The 21,795-nt window shown below is 44.7% G+C and overlaps 1 protein-coding gene and 2 long non-coding RNA genes across 4 annotated transcripts in view; 2 read left to right on the top strand and 1 right to left on the bottom strand.

The window, feature by feature from the left end:
* The first annotated feature begins 880 nt into the window (after positions 1 to 880).
* LOC125760058 (uncharacterized) lies at positions 881 to 7,984 on the top strand. Its single transcript, XR_007417725.1, has 3 exons — positions 881 to 956; positions 4,486 to 4,693; positions 7,873 to 7,984. It is a non-coding gene; the product is annotated as an uncharacterized LOC125760058 (long non-coding RNA).
* On the bottom strand, positions 2,922 to 11,837 carry LOC119371989 (uncharacterized). Its single transcript, XR_005179390.2, has 3 exons — positions 11,630 to 11,837; positions 7,865 to 8,003; positions 2,922 to 2,940 (listed from the first exon to the last, which is right to left on the bottom strand). It is a non-coding gene; the product is annotated as an uncharacterized LOC119371989 (long non-coding RNA).
* A 648-nt stretch (positions 11,838 to 12,485) lies between these two features.
* LOC119371986 (uncharacterized) overlaps positions 12,486 to 21,795 on the top strand; it is a 19,601-nt gene continuing 10,291 nt past the window's right edge. Inside the window, exons 1-3 of one of the 2 annotated variants that reach the window (XM_037642429.2) lie at positions 12,486 to 12,870; positions 15,308 to 15,472; positions 16,921 to 17,093. In XM_037642429.2, coding sequence (XP_037498357.1) covers positions 12,692 to 12,870; positions 15,308 to 15,472; positions 16,921 to 17,093 — 517 coding nt within the window. In that variant the 5' untranslated portion in view covers positions 12,486 to 12,691. The remainder of the gene's footprint in view (positions 12,871 to 15,307; positions 15,473 to 16,920; positions 17,094 to 21,795) is intronic. The other variant, XM_037642430.2, reaches the window with a different exon arrangement.

Raw genomic sequence — 21,795 nt, 5'->3', positions numbered from 1 at the left:
CCAGACTGGATTCCGCCATGATCCCGACTTCAAATGTCATTTAACGTACCAAGTAATGCTCACCGAACAGCAACATCTTGTGTTGACAAGTGTGTAGAAGACTAGGAGTGGCACAGTGCATTTAGGATATATCCAGTGTGTTCTAATAAAGGAAGATGTCGATGGAGGGCTTCCCTCATGGGGACAGCGGCTCATCCTTTTTCTTCATTGTGTTTTTCTCCATAATACATTGAGAGCCAATCTTTGAGATAGAGACTTAGGACAGAAAGCTGGGCTATTTCTGAAGTGTAGTAATGTTTTAATTGTCATAATCTTTCCCAAGTGGCAAAAATTGATTTTCTTAATGAGTGGGACCTTTAATCTTTGTTTTTGCAATCACAAAAAATCACAATTTTTTTTGCAATCACACAAAAAAAGGTACAAAATCGAATTTTTGAACTTCGCGCCGAACCCTACTACCGGTCAGTCAGCATGACGTCACTAATCGATTTTATTTTTTTTTTATCTACGGCTGGTTTTGCAGATCAAAATGTTACGAAGCCTCAGCGAGAGTGGAAAAGCGCGAGACTACGATCTTTGTTCCACACCTTGACTCAGCCAAATACCCAGAAGTATGTACACAGTAATAAATGTTTCCCATGGAGAAAAAGTTCTCTATGCATTTATGATTGGCGCCCGCAAATGACGGATCGATTGAAGGCGCTTAAAAATCGCGATTTCGGTTTCGGTTTCTGATTGCGTGAAGCGCCACCTGCTTCCTGCTGCAAGCGTCATGGCGACTTCCTGTTTACTTTTCTGGCTCCAACGCGTGCGTTCAACTTCCAAACTTCTGCGCTGTTCTACGTGACATTGTGAAATCTATATGGATATATACGTGGTGGGTCCTATGTAGCACCACCCGGAGCATCAAGCACCAATATTTGATATGCGACACTTTGCCTACTGGTCGTCAGAAGGTAAGCAAAACGCCACTGCATCCTGCACAAACTTGCGCGGCCCGCCTGGTAAGGCGAATATGTAGTGCTTCTACGGCTACCGCTGCCCTTGCATTTGGGAATGACGCTTTTCTGCTTTAATATCGCGTTAACTATAGCGACCAAGGCCTGCGTGTTTAATGTGGAAGAGCGTGAGCTGCGCATACACGGACTTTAGAGAATAGACGACGCATCGTGTTTTCTGTTCTCGTTCGAAACATGTCCTCAGTTCTCGATCGATTCCAACGAACTAGGAAACTTTCTGTCCGGATTTTTTAAAACGATATCGCATTTGTTCTTCCGCATGGTCACAAATAGACACCACATGGAAAGAAGTGAGATTGTACGAATGAAATTGCTCTCCAAGAAAAGGTGGACAGAAATATGGGCTTCAGAGCAGTGTGCATAGATTGCAATATTTAAAGTATAGCAAGACGATTTAGACAACCTGTAGTCACATGAACCTGGCCACACAGCATTTGTACAGAATCGTCTCTCGTCTCATCAGGGGCGTATCATTTGCAACCATACTATGTCTATCGCTCATTTGTGTGTGCCTTTATACGCAGTTAAATTTCGCCCCCCAACCCTGGCCGCCGTGGCCGGGATTCGTTCCCATCCTTTATAAGTTAAATGCGCCCTTCGGATCAGCAGTCCAGCACCTTTGATATCCACACCACCGTGGCGCGTCTCTTTGATAGGGTCCTTCTATGCCAAACGTCCGCGTCATTGCACTCGTACTTCTCAAGATTCTGTTCTAAAAATCGTGGCCAAGCTTTTTTGTGCAATATTCGGCTTCCTTCATGAAACTGTCATTGTAAGAAATTTTTTTCTGTGTCCTTGGGAGGGATTTGAACGTTGCCATAGTGGTTGCTAGAAAAGGAATGGTGATTTCTTATTTCCTCCCATTGCGTCCGCTATTCTGTCTCGCGATATGCTTTGTGGTGAAGCAAAAAGGCCATTCTGCGTCCATTCTGAGAATTTTTAAAAAATTCTACAATGTATATCAACACAATACAATAACACCACATGCCAGGATAGTTGCCAGTAAGTGTGTCAAAAAGTATGGAGGTCGATGACCGAGAAGTTTCAAAGAATAAGGGTGTGTCAAAAAAGTATGGCGGTCGATGACCGAGAAGTTTCAAAGAATGAGGGGCGCAAACATAGAAAAATGTGTAAATGGGGTGTCGCACCACCCATATACACAGAAATACAATAGACCACATCGAAGTCCAAGTGCCAAATTGCCAGACGAACTTTTTTTTTTTTTTTTTGATTCAATTCTGCCAAAGACAGCATCTGAATAGAACCACCTCCTCGCCTTTGTCGCCAATAACAGACCATTAATCTTTTCAAGTGCCTTGCTTAACATTGTAATGTACATGTATTAACAACTCTCCTCTGTAACGCTATTTGGAATTGAGAGTGAGTTAAAGAAATGCATGACTCATGTTCAGGCACATGCAGTTTGGTGATGCAGTGAAATTAAAATTGCACTGTTTCAAATGGGTGTACAAAGGAAATTCGATTCTGAAAGTTTAATTATAGTGATTTTTGTTTTAAGTGAGAAAAATTTATTGTTGAGCATGTGCCACGTCCTTGGACGGCAGCTCGTAAGTCCGCTTCACTGCGCTGCGTGCTTCCTTGGGGCAAGGGAAAGATGCACGGCCACACAAGTGGCAAGATTTCTATGCTGCTTTGTGTATTTCTATGCTTTGACAGCATTCATTCGGCTTTCTGCAGTGCCACCGATCCGCCCATGTTTCGAGATGTTTTTCAGAAATATACTGTTATAGTATAATAAAAGTATATACAAACACTGGGGATACACTTTAATTCTTTTTGCAGCTCCCATAAACGTGACTCGCACATCCGCAGGTCGTCCTTTGGCCGCATCCCTTGGAAGCACATAAAATGAAGCATTGCGAATGATGCGTCTACTGCGTTCCTTGTCATACAGGAGAGCCTGTAAAAAAAAGTGAGAGCGATAAATATATAAAAGGACAGTGCCGCCTTACAATTACTGTGCTGAAGTGAGTGCCAACAAAAGCTGCACTAAGTGCAAGGCTCGTTCTTAAAAGGTGTTAAAGGGTACTGACACGAAAAATTTCAGTTGTTTTTTTGCGTCAAATGCGAGGCCAAGCCCTCAAGAGCCTACAAACGGTAGTGCTAAGCGCAAGTGCCACCCTGAAAAGTAATTACAATATGTTTTTAAAAGCTAGTTTCGGTTCCTACTGTACCCTGATGTCACAACACGGTATGAGCTTCTCGTCACGTGCTTGCACAATATATAGTGACGTTTCCACGGCTGCTCAGCAACCGTGGCTCCGTTGATGACGCACAAGCGGCCATTTTGAATGTTTCGCTGACGCACAAGTGGCCATCTTCGAAGTGTTGGTACCTGACGTCATCACAACTAGCCAGACTGCTGCGGTGAAGTCACCAGAATTAGTACTGTAGCCTGACGTCAAGCTAGTGTCGGTGTCGTTAGGTGCGCCATGGAAAAAGTTACTTCATATAAACATAAAATATCTGATCAGCCTTTGCTGAGCTTCACACTTGCTCAGAGGCGTCTCTGCATACAGGAGATTTGTATGGCGGAGTAAACTCGCCTTCAAAAAAGGCGTCAGTACCCCTTTAAGCGCCGTTACACACACAAGTCAAAAGTTAAGTATAAAGTTCGTCTTTGAATGCGGCAGTTAGTGAAGAGAAAAAAAAAACTGGGGGCAGCTACTACTATTGGCGCGAAGACTGAGGAAACAAAGCTGGTGGCGTTCCCCTCCCTCCTCACCCTCTCCACTCCTTGCAATAGTGTACTATTAAAGAATATGCTATGCCTCACCGGTCTCCCCTCCTCCTCACACTCACTTCTGTTTCCCTTCCCTTTTCCATACTATTGGGCATGAGGCCCACCACTGGAAAAGCTGGCGCCACTGTCAATGTGACAGATAGACATGATCACCAGTAGCATTGTCTGCTTAGGGAGCACCGACATGTGCTGAAAACAATATTTTTGAATAGCACCTGCGCTGCAATTTTGACTAAATGAGGAGTTCTCCCGCTTCAGCCTGAGCACTTGACACACTTGAAAGCACAGCAATATGAAAAACGTGAGCTTAGTAACTTCGTAACGTACTCGTTACTATTTCGGAACTGTAACTGCTGCCGGCCAATTCGTCTGCTGAGCGCCTATTTAACGTATAGGTGCGGACGTATTCACTAAGAGAGGCAATCTTTACGATGACAGCTTTGAAATGCAGCTGTTGCTTAAATTCAACAAGAAGTTGTGGAACTTCTCCTTACAGTAATCTGTGCGGTAACTTTGTTTTCAAAAAGGAATGTGCTTCTTTCGATCAACTGTGGGTACACGTTTCTGTAGTTATTAAATTTTTCCACGAATTAGGCTGATCTTGAACACTTTCACATAAACGCTCGCAATTCTCGCGGCAATTATACAGGTTGTGATGTTTCTTTACGAAGAGCGTTGATGATAAAATCTTCTTTTGTGCAGTCACACTGCGAAAAAAGTTCGGCATATCCCTCGCCTTGTGGGAATCGGTTCCATGCAAAGCAGTCAGCGAGTAGCTGTGCGTGCTGCATTTTTTGGCTTTGAGCCAAGGAATACAAATGTAAAGCTTATTAGACTGCTTGAAAAGCAGAGCTAACACTGGAACCGCCATTAAAATTATCCCGACATGACGCCTGAATCATAGGAGTATGTAAGTATTGCTTATTGCCTTGTTATAAAATTAGATAGCCAGCACTGCAACCACAACTGACCTTGCACCGACATTACGCCTGTGTTGGGTTTTTTTTTCCGAAATCAGTTTCAAGACCTGGCGTAGCTCTGTGGTAGAATACCTGACTGCCACGTTGAATGCCTGGGTTTGATTTTCTGCTGGGGTCCTGATTTTTAATGTTTGAATTCGTTAGGTCAACGCTGCTGATATCGGTTTTTCTTAACGCACTCGCATTTAATTACCAATGTCTGTTCTCGCCGTTCCTGGGTTGATATATACTGTCAGTCACCCGTGGCACATACGCGCATACTGCAGCCCGTGGTATACGGGTGTGTACCACACGTATGTAGAGGAAAGGGTTTGACGACGTACGCGAAAGGATTTTAACATTATTCATGTCATGACCAGACTATTGTGTTCGTCAAATTCTCTTACCCTCCGATGCCAGTTTTGGCCCACACTAAGTTAGAACACCAGATGTAGGTAGCTAGATAGGTAGATAAGTATACATAGAAACGTTCAAATTGCCTTTGGTTCGCTAAGAAATGTTTCACGTTTAAAATGGCTTTACCATGTGTCACGCGAGTTAGAAGCCATCACATCTAACTGTCCAGGCGACTTTAGGTAACTATACTCTTGCCAAGGTACGATACATTTGTCCAACTTATTCTCCTTAAATCTGTACTTCACGTAAAATTGTCATTTGGGCTAGAAGTTTTATGTAAATATATAAACATCAGCTTTATAAATTGTTACTTGGGATTCCTGCAGCAATAATGCAATGATTAATATTTCTGATCATGAAGTAACGGCAAAAGTAACGTCCGTTACTTTTTTTTCGGTAAATGTAATGGTAACACGTTAACTTTTTAAGAGGTAACGTAGGGCGGTAACGCGTTCCTTTTTGTTAGCGTAACGGGTAACGTATTTAGTTACTTTTTCTCAGTAATGCCTACAACACTGACAATTATAGATGCTTATTTATGCTACGGCTGCGTCATCGCTTAATTGAGGCTTCATTCTCGTATGATCCATTTATTTATACAGACGGACCACTGTAAGAGTATATTTCTTTTGGTGAATTCCATTGGCAGATTCGGAGCACTTTCGGTAGCAGTTTTTCTGCTCCATTCAGAGCAAGTCCATTCCATTGGCGGATTGAGAGTGCTCCCTGTATGTTTCATTGGCAGATCTGGAGCAGCTCCCTCTACTCCGCGAAAAGCGGCGGATTCGACCGGAAGTCGCAAGCTCCCAGCGCGTGCACGCAGAGCGTGGCGTACCGCATGCGCGATGCAATGTGCTGTCTGACCGCACCCGTTCTCTCCGCTCGCGCCCGTGAAGGCGAAAACGGCGCAAAACGCAAGGAATGCTGGGCGCTTGCGAAGCAAATGTGCGCTAGCGGCCCCTACCATTTGCTCTGGCGGGGCCCTCGTGTTCCATTGACAGATTTCCTTCGGTTGCTCTCCGCCGGAGTGGAGTGCTCCGGCGCAGAGTTCGTCGGCCACTCCGAATCCACCAGTGGAATTCACCATTCAGAAGCGTGAAAATCTGGGCCGGTTAGTTCATGTTTAGGTGCGAGGAAACCAGCAAAACTCAAAAACAAGGACGATAGAAGAAGGCACATTCAAGCGCACACCATCGCCGGAAACGGTGTGTGCTTGAATGTGCCTTCTTCTATCGTCCTTGTTTTTGAGTTTCGCTGGTTTCCTCGCACCTAAATTCACCATTAGGGATTGCCCACATTTCATGCAAGAAGATTGTTTGGGGATGCCCCATCACGGCGACCGCTCGCAATGTGCACTCACTGTACAATTTATGTAAACAGATAGCGCCTGTAAGCAACCCTGTGCTTTCTTTTCATCCAAGATTATTATTTTGATTGTAAAACTTCTTTCGTTTGAAAGTATCCACAGAAATGTCCGGTTAGGGCTTCCACGTGATGTTTTCACAGAGCGCCGATAGCGAAACCTATGAGGAGTGCGCCGGCATTATCCTACCTAGAACGCAAGTGCGGTGCATCCGATAAGAGGATGACTCCATAACTCCTCGCCTCCAATACTATACAAGACTGTTGTGCTATGCTTTACGGTCTCCGCTCCTCCTAACATTACTCCTTACCCTCACTTCCTTTCCCACCCCGTATTATACTATACTATGCAAAGCTATGCTATGCTAGAAGCTGCTTGGCACATATCCACTTTTTGTGGCACATACCTGTAGAGTTTTTGCTAACACCTCACGGTGGAACTTCTTTCACAAGTAACCGTCGAATGGCTTCTTTGAAGGAGTTTATTGCCTCACGAATCAACCGCCCCAAAAATTTTTTAAATCCGTGCGTACGAGCGGAGTTAGAGATTTGTCGCACGCTGTAATTGCTTTCTCTCTCATCCCAACGAGCGCACTGGAAGCTAAGCAGGGGAGGGATGGCACAGGGGAAAGAAGTTACATCATCTACACGTCATGACTTGGTGCACTTTTTCTTTGTTTTCTTTTTCCTTTCGAACGCATCGTGAGTGCATGCGCAGGCACGTGGCACGTTAACTATGCAGCTGACGATGCTCAAGTCAGCTGACAGCCCGTGAATTTGGGTATATGGCATAATTTGTAGAAAGAAGAGGGAACGATTTCTAGCTGACTTTCAGAATTAATGGTAAATTCCAGGCCTTGTGCTGCGCTATAATGTTTGGCTCGCGTGCTCTCAGGAGCCTCGACTACCGATCGGCAGTGTTTTCTAACCATGCCGAAAAAGTGTGTCAGGGCCCCTTTTAAAGAACTTCGCTGTTGAAAAAAAAAGGAAATAGCAGGGGGACAAGCTAGGAGAGTGCTGCCCTCACTTGTTCCTCTCCTAATTCTTTCTTTTTGATAGTGCCAAGTCACCAAAGTATTATGGTTTGTTTAGACGATGATTGCCTAGCAGATAAATGCACACACACATACAGCAGAGGAATGAGCAATTATGATAGAGTTAAACAGAGTGACTGTTAATATGAGGCTGCTAGAAACCTGCTTTCACTTGTGGAGCTGACGTTCAGCCTTCATTTCTGTGGTTGGTGCATGAAGACTAGGACTGTGTTTTTTTCTATCTAGCACAACTGAGCAACCTTGTACCAGTGCATGCACGTGGCCCTGTTTACATGAAAGTGTGTTCACCTTTGCAGCTCGCAGATGTTGAACAGCTGATGGCGGAAGGAGAATGCCAATATCTTCCTTGTACATTTCAAAACAATTCTTGAACATGTAATTCCCGTCCAGAAGTGTTGCGTCCTTTAGTCATCCTACCGTGTTGCTCCTGAAATGCCAATAAAAAGTACAATGTGAAAATTGCTCTGGTGTCTCTAATTAAAGACATTATTCAGACTGCATGTTCAGACTCCAAAACTTTCATATTGACCAAGCATATTCACTGAACCAAGTGTGCAAGGTGCATTTCAGTCCATAATCAGAACAGGCATTCCAACTATTTGTCAAGGTCGTGAATTAAAACCGTGATTTGTGTTAAATTTGACAACAGCAGCATGCTTGGGCACATAGTGCATGTTGATGTTGGGCAGCAGCTCGTTATGCGCAGTTTTTAGCAAATCTTTAACATTAATTTTTATGCACATGGCTGTTCAGCGACAGCGACCATACGTAGTAGTGTAATAGGGTTTCACTGGAGAACAACGGATGCCTCACAGCGGTGGGGCTGCAGATGTTTACAGCCAGCCACTTTTGTGATGTGCAGAATGCTGAAACGAGCAAATACATTTGTTTTCTCAGCAATGCCTGTGCATTGATTGATTGTGCCACTTAAAGGGACTGACAACCAATTTTTAGGGCACCTATCTTCTTTAGCGCAATGGAAAGCTAACTGGTCAGATTGTCTAGCCATGGAATGGTAACGTGGAAAACGCCGTGAAACATTTTTAATCAGAATTTTTCTATCTGCGGCGAATATGAACTCTTAAACAAACTTGACAACACATGCTGCAAACAATGAATCCGAGAGCGGTTTGTGTTTTAGCGCGAAGCTTTACTGCGCATGCGTGCACTCTGCGCGCATGCGCCGCAGCTGGACATGGGCCACTGGCGGCTGCGAAGGCAGCGCCGCTTCTCACCATGCAACTTCTTTTACCTCGTAGGCAGCACAGAACTGAGCGGGGATAGATAATAATATGCATACTCTAACTTTGAGGACCAATTATGGCGTGCATGACAGCATCACACTACGTATACGTACAGAAAAGTGACCGACTTCATAATCCAGCTTCAAGGCTCTTCCGCTAGGCTGCGCAACATAGCGGTTTTTGTTACTTTTAAGCACGATTTAAAAATATAAATCCTATTCGCAACGCGAAAAGGATGCTGGAATCTGTCACTATATTTCACGGTCTTTTCATTTTTACCAGGATGTAATAGCACGTTCTGCCCAGTTGTCGGTCCCTTTGAAGGCCCCCTGACAACACAACTTCAAAGCCAAAATCTTCTGTGTTCCATTCTCCCGCATACATAGGTAACTCAAACCATGTATTACTGATGAACATAGTCTTAAACGCATTTTAATATGGTCTCAAAGGAAGCGCAAGTGCCCGAATTGGTGACAACTTGTGACCTCATTATCAGTATGATGCATTTAGTGGCTACTCAGGCTCACTGGTAATTCACCTGTTCTACGAGCATAGTCGACATCAATGACGGACAAGCTTGCAGGGCGCACAACGAGGGCTATCGTGATTCACCTCTCTTGCTTTATTCTTGGGCTGCTTTCTAGGTGCTTCTGGATGCTTACGCCAGTGGTATTTTAAACATTGCAAGATATAAACAAACATTCAAATAGTGGTGAGGTTTTTTTTGTTCCCAAGGGGGGCTGTGAAATGGGTGCCCTGCCGGCAGCTGTACTTTAGTAAACAAAATTCGGCAGAAGCTCCCTCGTCAAGTCACCTGCTCAAGAAACTCAACCACCTGAACGGAATGGAGTCACTATTTTAGCACTTTACTTCTTCTCATGCTGGTAATAAATTGCTTGTATCTAAAAAAAGGATTTGGAAAAGTTTCCAAGTCACTGTGGTATGTGCGTAAGGTGATTATGACAGTGTACAGCTTCATATTCGTTGTGTGACTGTCAGCTGATTATCTTGGAATATCTCTGCTAGGTACACAACAGTGAAGTTGCTAACGAAGTTTGCCACCTAAACATGCGGAATGAAAATAATGCTTATGGAGATTAGACGCAGCAGTCTCTAATACAACATATGTGTCACTGCTGCTGGCCCTGGAACAACTGTAAAATAAGCATTACAACAGCTGTAACTTGCAACAGTATAGTATAATAACAGTAATAGTCACAGGAACTTTTATTTGGCAGCGAGCATCGCCTGCCTGTGTTACAACATGCTCCGTGTTGACATGAGCTGCGTGACAGTGTGTATTGCAAATTTTTTTTTTTCTCTGACACCATTGATGCCCTAGCAGAGCTGTGCGCCACAAATCTAGCAGGTGGTGACTTGTAAAGCTGACACATCGTGCAAGGCTTGTAAGCCATCTGGCAAGCGGAGTTGCTTCAGCTCATTGCTGCAGTGGGCATCTTGCTCTCGCTATCCACTCAACCTTCAAAATTGGATAGCACAAGATTGAACAGGTCCTGTGCATCTGTGTTCCTTCTAAGTCTTGTTCGATTTCCCATTATGCAATTTTGAAGATTATGAGCCAACTAGCCTATCAACGTATTTTGTTTGTTATCCACCCAACGCTCGCAGGATCCAAGTGTCTGCGGCTGTAGCTTCACCCCTGGAGACACAAACACTTTGCCCGAGTTTAGGCTGATCGGTGATCGTTCCCATATACCTTTTGTTTGTCCGCATGCTTTTGGAGATGGTCACCGTACAAGAGAATATAATAAGAACAGCTGGTAGTGTGGCGGCACATTGCAGAGCAGATCTTCCACACACTTGGTCTCTGTTGCCTGACGGCGCGTGCTCGATGGAGCTTGACCTGTCGAGTGCGCGTGACGGTTGGCTGTTTGACAAGTTGAGGAGGCAAAGCAGGGTCGAGGAGGGTGTCACTATAATTGCTTGCAGCTGCCTTGGTATGCTGTGCGTGGCTCAATTCATGGCGCAAATGATTTGATGATGATGTAGAATAAATTCTTACAAAAAATTTAAAAGATAGTTTCAGGGTCTCTTCAAAGTCAAGTTTACTTGGCTCTTATCCTATTCGAAATTACCTTCGTGAATACATTGGCGTTTTTCCAACTCTCTGTTACATTCGAATTTTTGCATCTTGCCGTATGACCGTGTGCGGTACGGCGTCACTCTCTGCGTACCTTTGCAAAACAAGGCGGCTGAATGAACGGCTTGGGCACTCCAGACAAGCGTGATTCATACTGTAAGACATGTTTCGGTACATAAAACTAGTACAAGTAATGGCGAAGTTAACGAAACATCGCCCTGCGCACTGTTAGAATAAAATGATAAGTCGTTCTTTAGCTGTTCTTGTTTACAAGTACAGGTTTTCAAACGCCCCAGTCGGCCAACAGGATTATTCAATACCGCAGTACAACGAATCTAAACTTGCCTAGGATTAACGATAAGGGAGTGCCCTTACTACTAGATGACGATATAATATCAGTAGTGGTTATCACTTACGCAATGCCGAACATTGGACGAGTTGGTGCAAGGTAATCATGTCGAACTGTAGCGGCTGTAGTGCATGAAAACACAAGATCGGTTCTTTCGCAGAAAACTTTTTTCTGCTCGCGCAGCGATCGTGGATGAGCATCTTGTGCCGCAGTTCGAAATGTTTATCACGCTCCGTATCCACAACGTAAGAACGGCAGCATAGCTATGTGATCACGCTCTCTGATATGTAAATGTAACAGGTACGCCGACATTTCAGACTAGCGGAGCAGAACTCGAAATAACAGAGATCGCTACTTACTTGTGGCAAGGCAGCGCATTGCAGCACCTTCGCTCTGTTTCGCCCTCGACGTCCGTCAATCAAGCAAAGGCAGTACTAGACGTTCTCTGAGGCAGTCACGACGAAGTCGCTACGGGACACCGGTTCACGAACTACGCTGTCGAAACGAAAACTGCACGACTCGCGGTCATCGTCGTCGGTACAGAGACAAGAGACGAACGCGCGAACATACGCGCACACGTGGAACAGATGGAAAGCCGACACCGGTCGGCGAAGCGAAGCGGAGTTCCAGAAAGCTCCGCCAAGATGTGACGGCGCCACCATCGAAAATCCCTAGAGATTCTCTCCCTAGGTACCTAGCTTTCGAACACAAAAGGATTTTGTACGACATATAGACGCTCGCCGCTCCAGCCACTGCTAGGGACTAAAATGGCTAGGGACGTTCGCGCATTTTAGTGCCTAGGCCACGCGCGGTCGTCAAAAAAACCCCTAGCTCTGCGCTGTTCATAATAGTTCGTGCCGTGACGCGCCGCGGCGTTGCAGTCGCCGGCTGGAGTTGGTCGGGATTGTAAAAGCGCGGCACAGAGGCGCTACTGATCATGTAGCTAGAAGTACCTTTTATTTTTCTTTAGCGTGCCGTGCGCACCCTGCGCAAAGCAACGTAAATGTGAGGAGAGAACACACAGACGCCAAAACAAAGTTGACAAAGTTCTGTACGTTGAAGAAAAAAAACGCAGACAACTCCGCTGCGTACGTTCACTTTAGGAAACCTATGATTCTCTCGCCTAGCCTGCTGCCCGTAGTTGAGCAAGGTACACTGAGCAGGGCATGTGACGCGCTTGGAAGGATGGGGGATGGGCGCAGCCCTGTTACCCTGTCGTAAACAGTCCGGCTGTGGCGGTGTGTCGTCGCGACGAGCAATGCACGTACGCTGACGCTCGCTGCTCGTTGTTTATCGCTGCCGACGGCGAGCCGCGCATTGGCTATTGACGCTCCGTAGCTGTCGTCATCCGATCCGGCGGCGGGTGCGGCGACGATCGCGCTTGTTTTCGTTTGCGGTCAGCAGCAGACGACGGCTCCGTGATGTCGGCCACGGCACCTCCGCTTGCGGGATGCCCCGACGTCTCGTCTTTTCCGCCGTCTTACAGCGAAGCCACCCGGCAACACGCATCTCTGGGCGGTGGACTGAGTTTCGTGGATTTCTTACCTTACTGCATCAGCTCGGGCGGCCTTTTCAGCACTCCCACTTTCGAGCCGTTCAGGTGAGGCATCTTACATTGCGCGCTCCAGCAAAGGTTCCGCACCCCACGCTGCTGCAATAACGTGGCAACACGACGCTAAGCTATTCGGGGCTTGTTTCCGATCTTTCGCGAAACACTAAGCGGAAAAAATCGAACCGCTTGATTCCGCCGAAAAGCACGCAAGAGGTTGTAGGCGCAGACGGAACTTGTACGCTCGTGCGTGTCTGATCGTATCGCACGGTCTATATTTTGCGAGGTCGGGTTACCGGCAGCTGCGTGTGCTTTTCTTACAGCGAGCTCTGTGTTCGTATTTTCGATTCCCTGCGCGGTGCAGATTGCGCAAACCGCGCGCAGTCGATCCATATTAAGCGAGCATTGCGTTGGTGCGCTACCTGTTTTGCAAGTGCAATTTTCGTAATGGGGTTGCATGGTTATTCTACGTATCACCGAGACTTCCTTTCCAAATTGCGTTATGTGTACATTACTGTGGTCAACTAGAGGTCACACGGGGTGAGAAAAACATACAAACAAAATCAAGAACAACTTTCCTCGAGCCGTCGTGAGACTGACCTTGGCTCAGCTAGGGTGGTCGTTTTTCCTCTCGTTAAATACATATAGTGAGCCCCATAGGCGCATTATTCAGATTCCTGAAAAGGTTGATACCTCAAACAAGTGCAAGCTCTATGCGCGATCGTTTGATTTTTATCAGCTGCTTTCGTATCCGCGCGCATTTTAAGCATATATGTGTACTGAACTGCAGGAAGGCGGTAACGGCCGGTCTTTTGTCCGAGCAGCAGAAGTATATATATATATATATATATATATATATATATATATATATATATATATATATATATATATATATACACACTGAAGAAGCTTTTCCAATGGGCCAAACGTACTTGGGAAGAGAAGATACACAACTAAGCGATTATCCTAATTTTATTTGCCAACGGTTTCGACCGGTGGACCGGTCTTTGTCAGGGCTTATGAGCAAATATAGCGCTATGTGTATGTGTGTATACACACACACACACACACATATATGTGATGTGTAATGCAGTTGGCAAGTCATTTGAGGTCCTCAAGCAGCACTCATGAATTGTTTATAAGGCACAGGACACCTTACGTACGCAGTGTATCAATATGAAAAGAAACGCCAGAGCTGTGCTCTGCAAGGGTCGTTTTACATGTTAATTGCTGCCCAAGATAAAAATTGAGAGGGAATTTTCATGACTGCATTGCGCTTGGTATTATGCTGATGGAAAGACTGAAGCACAAATAATAAGCGGTCAAACATGCCATCTCGTCCATCCGCTTTTTGTCCTTTTATGTTTCGTCTTTCATCGGTATAATACTAAGAGCAACATAATCATGAAGGTCCACCAACTAGACCCAGTTGTTGCTTTACTAAAGGAAATATGTGTTGATCAACATGTGACAGCAGTTTGTATAGAGAACCCTATCGCCGACACATTTACAGGAGCTGGTTTCTTTGACGGCAGATTAGGTATTGACATTGTGCATGCTTGTTCGTGCTTTTCTTGGTCACGTTTTTCACTGTCTAACAGATCTTGTGACACTCCAGGAGATACAAGGCATGCCTTTATGTGTGGGAAGCCTCTTGAATGCTATGGACGATTCTTATCAGATTGCCTGCGCGACACAAATGGTGATATTTGTTCCTTTACGTATAAACCTAGAGTGAGAAGTCAACTGGAGCCATGATTTTCTCAATCATGTATAATTGCTTTATCGGCTTTAGGTATTGGTTTATTGGTCTATTTAACTATTGGAGCCCATGGATTGCTTATTACGTCACCCGTTCCCGTGGATCCTGCTTCGATACACGCGAAGCGATTTGCGAGATGACTGAAACCGAGATCACAGTTGGGATCCTTGAGGAGAAATGCCGTAATCCTCCCTTGTAGCGTGAATTCTTCCGAGTCGTGTGAATGCTGGCTGCGGAGCGATCCGAATCACGTCACATGTCACAGATTCATCCGTGATCACGTCCGTTGTGTGAATACAGCTTTACCTGCTTGCTGCCATTACTGACGTATGTTGGGCCAACACCTGGCTGATATTTCATTCAATGCAAATCCAACAACAGTTGTCCACTGGTTTAATCTTCATTTACGCCATTATATCCATTAATTTGTTGTGTCTATTATTTCGTTAGATCAGTGTCTATCACATCAGGGTTTGTCTGTAGTGTAAAAATTGCGATGCTTTATTCTGGCACAGAATGTACAAGCACATCATATTGAAAGCGTACACATATGTACACGTAGGCATACACAGTCGTCACCGGGGCAATAGAAAACACCAATGCACGCTGGTATGTTACCCTGCTGTAATGTCACTCTAGGGGTGTGGCACGTAGAAAGAAATTGTTAAGGAAACAAATTTGGTCGACGGTGTGGGTGTGGCGTTCATCAATTGGCGTTTCGTGCAGGGTTCTGCTGCAGCGTGCCAACGACTGGCTGAAGGAGAACTGCACCTGGGAGGTGAAGACATGCGAGAGCGTCGAGTTCAAGACCTCGTCCGAGGTGGTCAACACCGAGCGCATGACCTACTACGAGTACGGAGAGCAGAGCACCCGCTACGTGCGCAGCCTGAGGTGCGTGTGCGTGTTTTGCAGTGTGAGCTGTCATGAGCTCACTAACACAGCTGATTTTGGTGGCGATGTCCTCTGCCACCAATGTCCACCGAAGCCATTGTGCACAATGAGAAAGAAAGAAAAATGGATTTCAAGTCGCAATCGAACCCAGGCGTTCTCTGTGGAAGTATTCTACCACCAGTGCTTGAAAGCGGCTTTGGCTAAAGAGCTATTGGGGCGTCATGTTGGGCAATGAGTCAAGTTAGCAGTGCTTGAAGACTGCTTGGGAGAAAGGCCTATTGAAGTGTCATGTTGGGCAAGTAGTCACGTTAGCACCTATGCAAATATTGGGTGTCAGTAGTACAGAATTGCACCAGGCATCACACCATGGGAATTGCGTAATGAGTGGGTGGTTTAAACCTGCCCACTCATTAAAAAGAGCTGCGCCATAATTCACCACCATCATCATCTGTCACCATAAACAAAGTGTGCAGCTACGTAGGCGCACATATTGCCTTACAGATGCGTAGTGGGTACCTTGCGGCTTCGCAAAATAATGATCAAATTTTGCATTGTGGGTGCTTCACAACTGTGTTTGAAGTAGACCCTTGGAGAGTTTACAACATGCTCTTAGAATGCCGCTCCTCCAGCCCGTACTGTGCCCTTGATGTGTTCAGCACAAGCCTGGAGATTTTTGTGTGTATACCGAAGCAACATTCTTGAAGACAACTTTCAGTGACTCTTTCACTTTGCATGATGTAAAGTTCACTACAATGCACAACTGAAATACTTAGAAAGCGGCTAACATAGTGACCAAAATTGGCTGTTTTTATTTTTTAGCTTATAACACTGTAAAAAAAGCACACAGTTGTGGTCTCCCTTTGTTTATATGCTCTTTGTGCTTCACGTGTAAATATCTAAAGACAAGACATGGGCATAAGGCGACCACCGTCCCATGAATCGCGGGACTTTCCCGCATTGGGGGCTATTGTCCCGCATTGAAGGTATTATCACCGATGGGCAGTGGCCCATCGGTGATAAGACACTTGGTAACATGTGGAAACGAAGCCACAGCTGTTTTGTGAGTGACGATTTTTTTGGGTTGCCAAACTTTTATATTGATATTAATAACTTGTTTCGTTTTCAAGGGTATTACAGTGATGTATAAAAGGTTTTATTCACACAGATATGTATTTGAACTTCAACTTGTCTCATTTTTGCCGAGGAATAAAAAAAAATAAATTACTGTGATTAATTATTCATTGTTCTGCGTCAATTCCCCCTCCTCCCACGGTCATCAACTCCTACATTTCGCTTGTAGAAAGGTGGTCACACTATATGGGCGGGGAAGAATAATAGTGCGAATATTGAAATCGGTTGATTTGTCAAGTAAATTACACCTCTGGACATACCAAAGCTTGTTAAAGGAGTGTCGCAGGCCTGACCGACTTGTGTTGGCTGCGGTGCAGACTGTGGCTGGTTCCTCGGCTCGACCAGAGTCGGCCTGCCCAGCAGCTGGAGTACCGCAACCTCATCCCGCAGCAGACGGGTCATGCAGGCCTGTTTGGGATGCCCACATTCGAGACGCTGCACGAGCTTCTGGAACGCTACAACCAGCAGTTAATGCACCAGCCTGCACCAGGTACGTGCGTGGAGTGTATGGCTGTGTTCCAGTACTCACCGTAGACTGCTAAATAGACACCTGAGCAGACAATGGCCATTTTATTCCTTGTTCCAGTTCGATGAAGGCAAAACATATAGCTTCATGATACAGCATTGAAGTTTAAAGTGGCGTTGCCTGTATTTTGATGTGCAAACAAAATTGTGACTGACCAGAAGGCTGAAAACATCAAGAGGAAGGTCGCCTGCTCACAGGAAGACACAGTCACGCTTTCTTATGCATGTAATTTACGTTGCACTAACTTTTCAGCACGGTTGAACATGAAACAAGTTAGAACAATAACAATTTTATATGCTCTGAGCTGTTTCTTGTTAACGTAAGGTGGCGTCATGTCATGAAGACGTCTTCAAGATTACATAGTTCCATTTCTTGGGCAATCCAGGCTTGAGGCTTTCTTCTAAGCTGTGCAGGTATACTGTCTACAGTTCTGACTGAAATTGAAATGCACTCTGTATACGTAGGAAGTCAAATTACAAAGAGTATTCATTATGTGCCTCACAAGAAAAATTTGAGAAAATTTGTCAGGCTTTTGGTAGCCTCATCATAGACAGTGAACACCCATTATGTTATGACTGCAGTGACAAAGGAGTAGGCCAAGTACACTTTTGCTGTATCTGCGGATCTTTCAAGATAGGGTGTTGACAAGGTCTTCTTTCATACAGGAAGGGACTTGATGAAATAGTGTAGCAGAATTCACTAATGTATTGCGTGTAACAATCTTTCATGATTGGCTGTAGACAAAATCTTTCTTTGTACAAGAATTAATGAGAACTAACATTTTTCATTTCATTTTATTATACTGCCAGCCCCATTTGGGCTATAACAGGGTTGGGAAAAACAAACACACATACACAAAAATAGGTACTCTCTATACAAACAACTATAATACATAGCAATGAATGACAAGAATAGCCAAAGAACTGTGCTCTTGAGCACAGAAAATAAGCATGAAATGAACTATACATCTTTAAACACAGCGTCATTTAGGTTTTTCAAGAAAGAAGGTACACATTCCGATAAGACAGCGGAACAGACAATAAAGACAATATACTTTCCTTGGCATTATTGTCTGTTAGTTCTCGTTAATATTGTGTCTAACAAAGAAAAACGAGCCCTAAAAGATGACTTTCCTTCACTTGTACAAGAAGGGACTTCAGGAAATAGTGTAGTGGAATTCACTGATGTACAACATGTGAAGATCTTTCGTGATTGGCTGTCGACAAAGCCTTTCTTTATACAGGAAGGGACTTGGTGGAACAGTGTAGTAGAATTAATTGATGTGCAACGTGGGCAGCACCACGGCTTTTTTTTTCCTGGGGAGGGGCAACTATAATGAGAGAGGTCCTTCAGGGGGCCAGGGGTGCCCATGAAGGAAACTAGCTGTAGCATCAGAATTCTGGTGAACCAAGGGATGGCAACAGAACAGGATGGGGGGCAAGGTTAGAATTCCAGGGGGGCAAATCATAATCATTTACACCCCAGCCTCATTATAACAAAGTCACATCTGCCATGAAAATAACTTTGTTATATCCGAAAATTCATTATAAACGTTTATTTGTAACACTGTATCTATGACAACACCAGGGTGTCGGAACGAGATGTTTTTCGTTACGGTTTTAATTTCGTTCCACCGCAAAAAGTTGCGTTCCGTTTCTGTTCCGGATCGAAAAAATAAAGTTCCGTAACGGTTCATAACGGTTTTTTTGTATGCAAAAATCTGAATTAAAGGTATTCATAAAAAAAGAATGAATTTGTGATGTAGTTACTTGCCCTCCTCTTAACAAAGTGTGACAAGGGTAAAACACGTTCTTCAGAGGAGTGCAAGTAACTGTGCCACGAATTCCTACCAACTAGCACAAACCAGTAATAATGTTTATAGTATTTATTTTCTCAAAAGACAAATACGAATTTTTTTAGTGGGCTCAGTGCTTTGTGTCGAGGGAGTAAGCGCGATCTCAGAAGCTGCACGTCATTGAGTGTATTCTATGATGTGCGAGACCGCTGTTCTGATAAAAGAATAGCCAGGCCTGCGCGGAATATGCAGCACAGTCACAGTGAAAGCTGGAACAGCGGACTTTGTAGAGCCCATTGTAGAGTCTCTTGTGGTAACTAATACAAGTACACATGCAAGGTACACACTACGCCATAAATCATCGCAATTTTTTTGAAGTAGCGCAATTCCCACTGTGCCATTTTTCGTCATTCTCCGGAGAATCGTAGTACCCGCTACACATCTGTAAGCCGTTATGTGCACTTTGTGCTGTGGCTGATGATGATGAAGAATTATGGCTCAGCACTTTGCAGTGTGTGGGAAGCAGTGTTGCGGAATGGGCGCCTCCATTCCATTCCAATTCCATTATATCTGGGGAATTAGAATTTGCCGCAATTTCATTTCTTTCAATTCCTCGGAATGAAAAAACTTAGCCCATTCGGACTCTGGGAATGGCAGGGCAGCTCAATTCTTTTCCTGCAGTTCATCGTAGGAAAGGCACCTTGATAGTTTTATCGAGTTATCGAGTTTTATCGAGTGCAGCTCCATTAAGAGCTGCAAAAATACGCAAAACACGTTACCAAGGTCGAGGGATAGTAGCTTGGTAACATATCTCGCGCAGTACAACCACCCTACTAATTCCCATAGGGGCAGTTCTCCCGCTATACCTATAGTATTTGCATGGTCAGCGTGTTTGAACGAATGGTGGTGTTTTATAATTGTTTAAGCTTAAATGTGCTAATGCTAAAATGACGACATAGCGTATTTTTTTGCTGACAAAAGTAGTATTCAATAAGACTAAGCATTTTTTCACGCGTCTGGAGCGGTCGGGAATATGGAGAAAACTAAAATTTAGTTAATGGGGAAGAAAACCCTCTAGATCTGCTGGTATTAGTTGTAACAGTGCATCGCTCGGGCATCTTGTGCCTTTGCATCGAATACGGAAAGCTGGGACGCACTGCTCGTCAGCACTCACGCTTGTCAAGCGCGCCTCGCAAGCATGGATGGGGTGAGGATAACTTTCTGTGTTCGCCTGTGCGCAGGTATGCAATGTCTTCCTTGTCGCAAAAGTTATCTATGCGATTGTCAGGTACTAAACTGCTCGTGAGATAAAGATCAGGCTGTGCATAGAGTATTCGCCACTTTCGTGTGGGGGTATCAATGGGAACCAACGCGCAGAAATAATTTGTTTTCTCCCTTCTGTATATGCTGGGATAATGTATTTGTTTTGTAGTGAAGAGAGGACGACGAAGAAACACACGAGCAAGCTAGCAAGCAAGCAAGCCGCAGTGTCAAGAGTAGCAGGGGACTCCAGCTCGCGCTTGCCCAGATTTTGGCTGCTTGATGCCCGTCGCTCTCCGACGCCCTACTCTAGGCGCCTGTTGACATTCCCTGAAGACGCGTCAATAAACCATGTCACAGTTTGTATACTAACTTATGCCTCGGTTTGTAGCAGGCGCAGTTGCTTATAAATGTACCGTGCTTGTAATTAGCCAAGTCATTTTAAAAATACTGCTTTATTGTTAATTTCGAGGCTCTGACTTTCTAATGTTTGAAGTTTGAAAAACAGGACGTAGACAAAAACGTGCTCTATCTTCGGAAAAAGACGTAATTCTATTCCCATTCCATTCTGTGCAAAAGGCGCTTAATTCCATTCTCATTCCATTGCTCCAAGAGTTGTCCCCATTCCATTCCGGGTCGCGAAAATGTGGAATGATTCCGGAGTCATTCCAGTTCTGGTGGGGCAACTCCGCAACACTGGTGGGAAGCATTAAAGCACACACTCTTTGCGCTATTAGCATTGTGTGATGACTGGATGTTATTTTCCTCTTCTGCCACGCTATATTACATATGTTAACGCGATTCCTTGCCCGACATGACGCCTGTATAGTGTGTTCTTGTGAAGGAGTTACAAGCACCAGCGTGGCATTCTGTTGGAAGACCCGACTGCCACACAGAGGGTGCGGGTTAAAATCGCATCCAATCCTAGAAATTTGTTTCTCATTTAATTTTTTCTTACATCACGCGATAGCGGTCACGGACACCGGCAGCGGCGGACAACTATGGTGCCAAAGTCAGCTGTTGTGATCTCAAACAGCTTTCGCGGTAACAAACTTCAGCGCCGACAATGCCCTTTCCACTTTGGCCTGCGTGACAGGCGCGTGAGAGTCCACTTGCGTTAATATATACATCTCTGGTTGTCACTGTTTTCGTTTTTCGCACAATTTCAACATATCTTGGCTTTCGAAGGTCGCGAGAGCGAATCGCGGCCGCGGCGGCTGCATTTTCCATGGAGGCGAAAATGTCTGAGATCTGTGTTCTCAGATTTAGGTGCACGTTAAAGAAGCCCAGGTGGTCGAAATTTCCGGAGCCCTCCACAACGTCGTCTCTCATAATCATATCATGGTTTTGGGACGTTAAACCCCAGATATTATTATTATTAACATATTTTTGCTTTAAAATTCCTGCCTGAGGTACGTGCTAATACTGTACCTTGAGATATGCATAACTGCTCACGTTGCATGAGCTCAGTTGTTCCGGATTGCCAAGTTTTCGCGTGAACCGAAAAACGATTGAAAAAATTTCGGTTTCACTCCGGAACAAAATAATACATAAAGTTTCGGTTACGTTATCGTTCCGGTCAAATATATCGTTTTTCGTTTTCGGTTTTCG

Source organism: Rhipicephalus sanguineus, chromosome 10 (assembly GCF_013339695.2).
Source record: "Rhipicephalus sanguineus isolate Rsan-2018 chromosome 10, BIME_Rsan_1.4, whole genome shotgun sequence".
Lineage (NCBI taxonomy): Eukaryota > Metazoa > Arthropoda > Arachnida > Ixodida > Ixodidae > Rhipicephalus > Rhipicephalus sanguineus.
The sequence above is the reverse complement of the archived record's forward strand: the minus strand, read 5'-3'. Positions and strand labels throughout refer to the sequence as shown.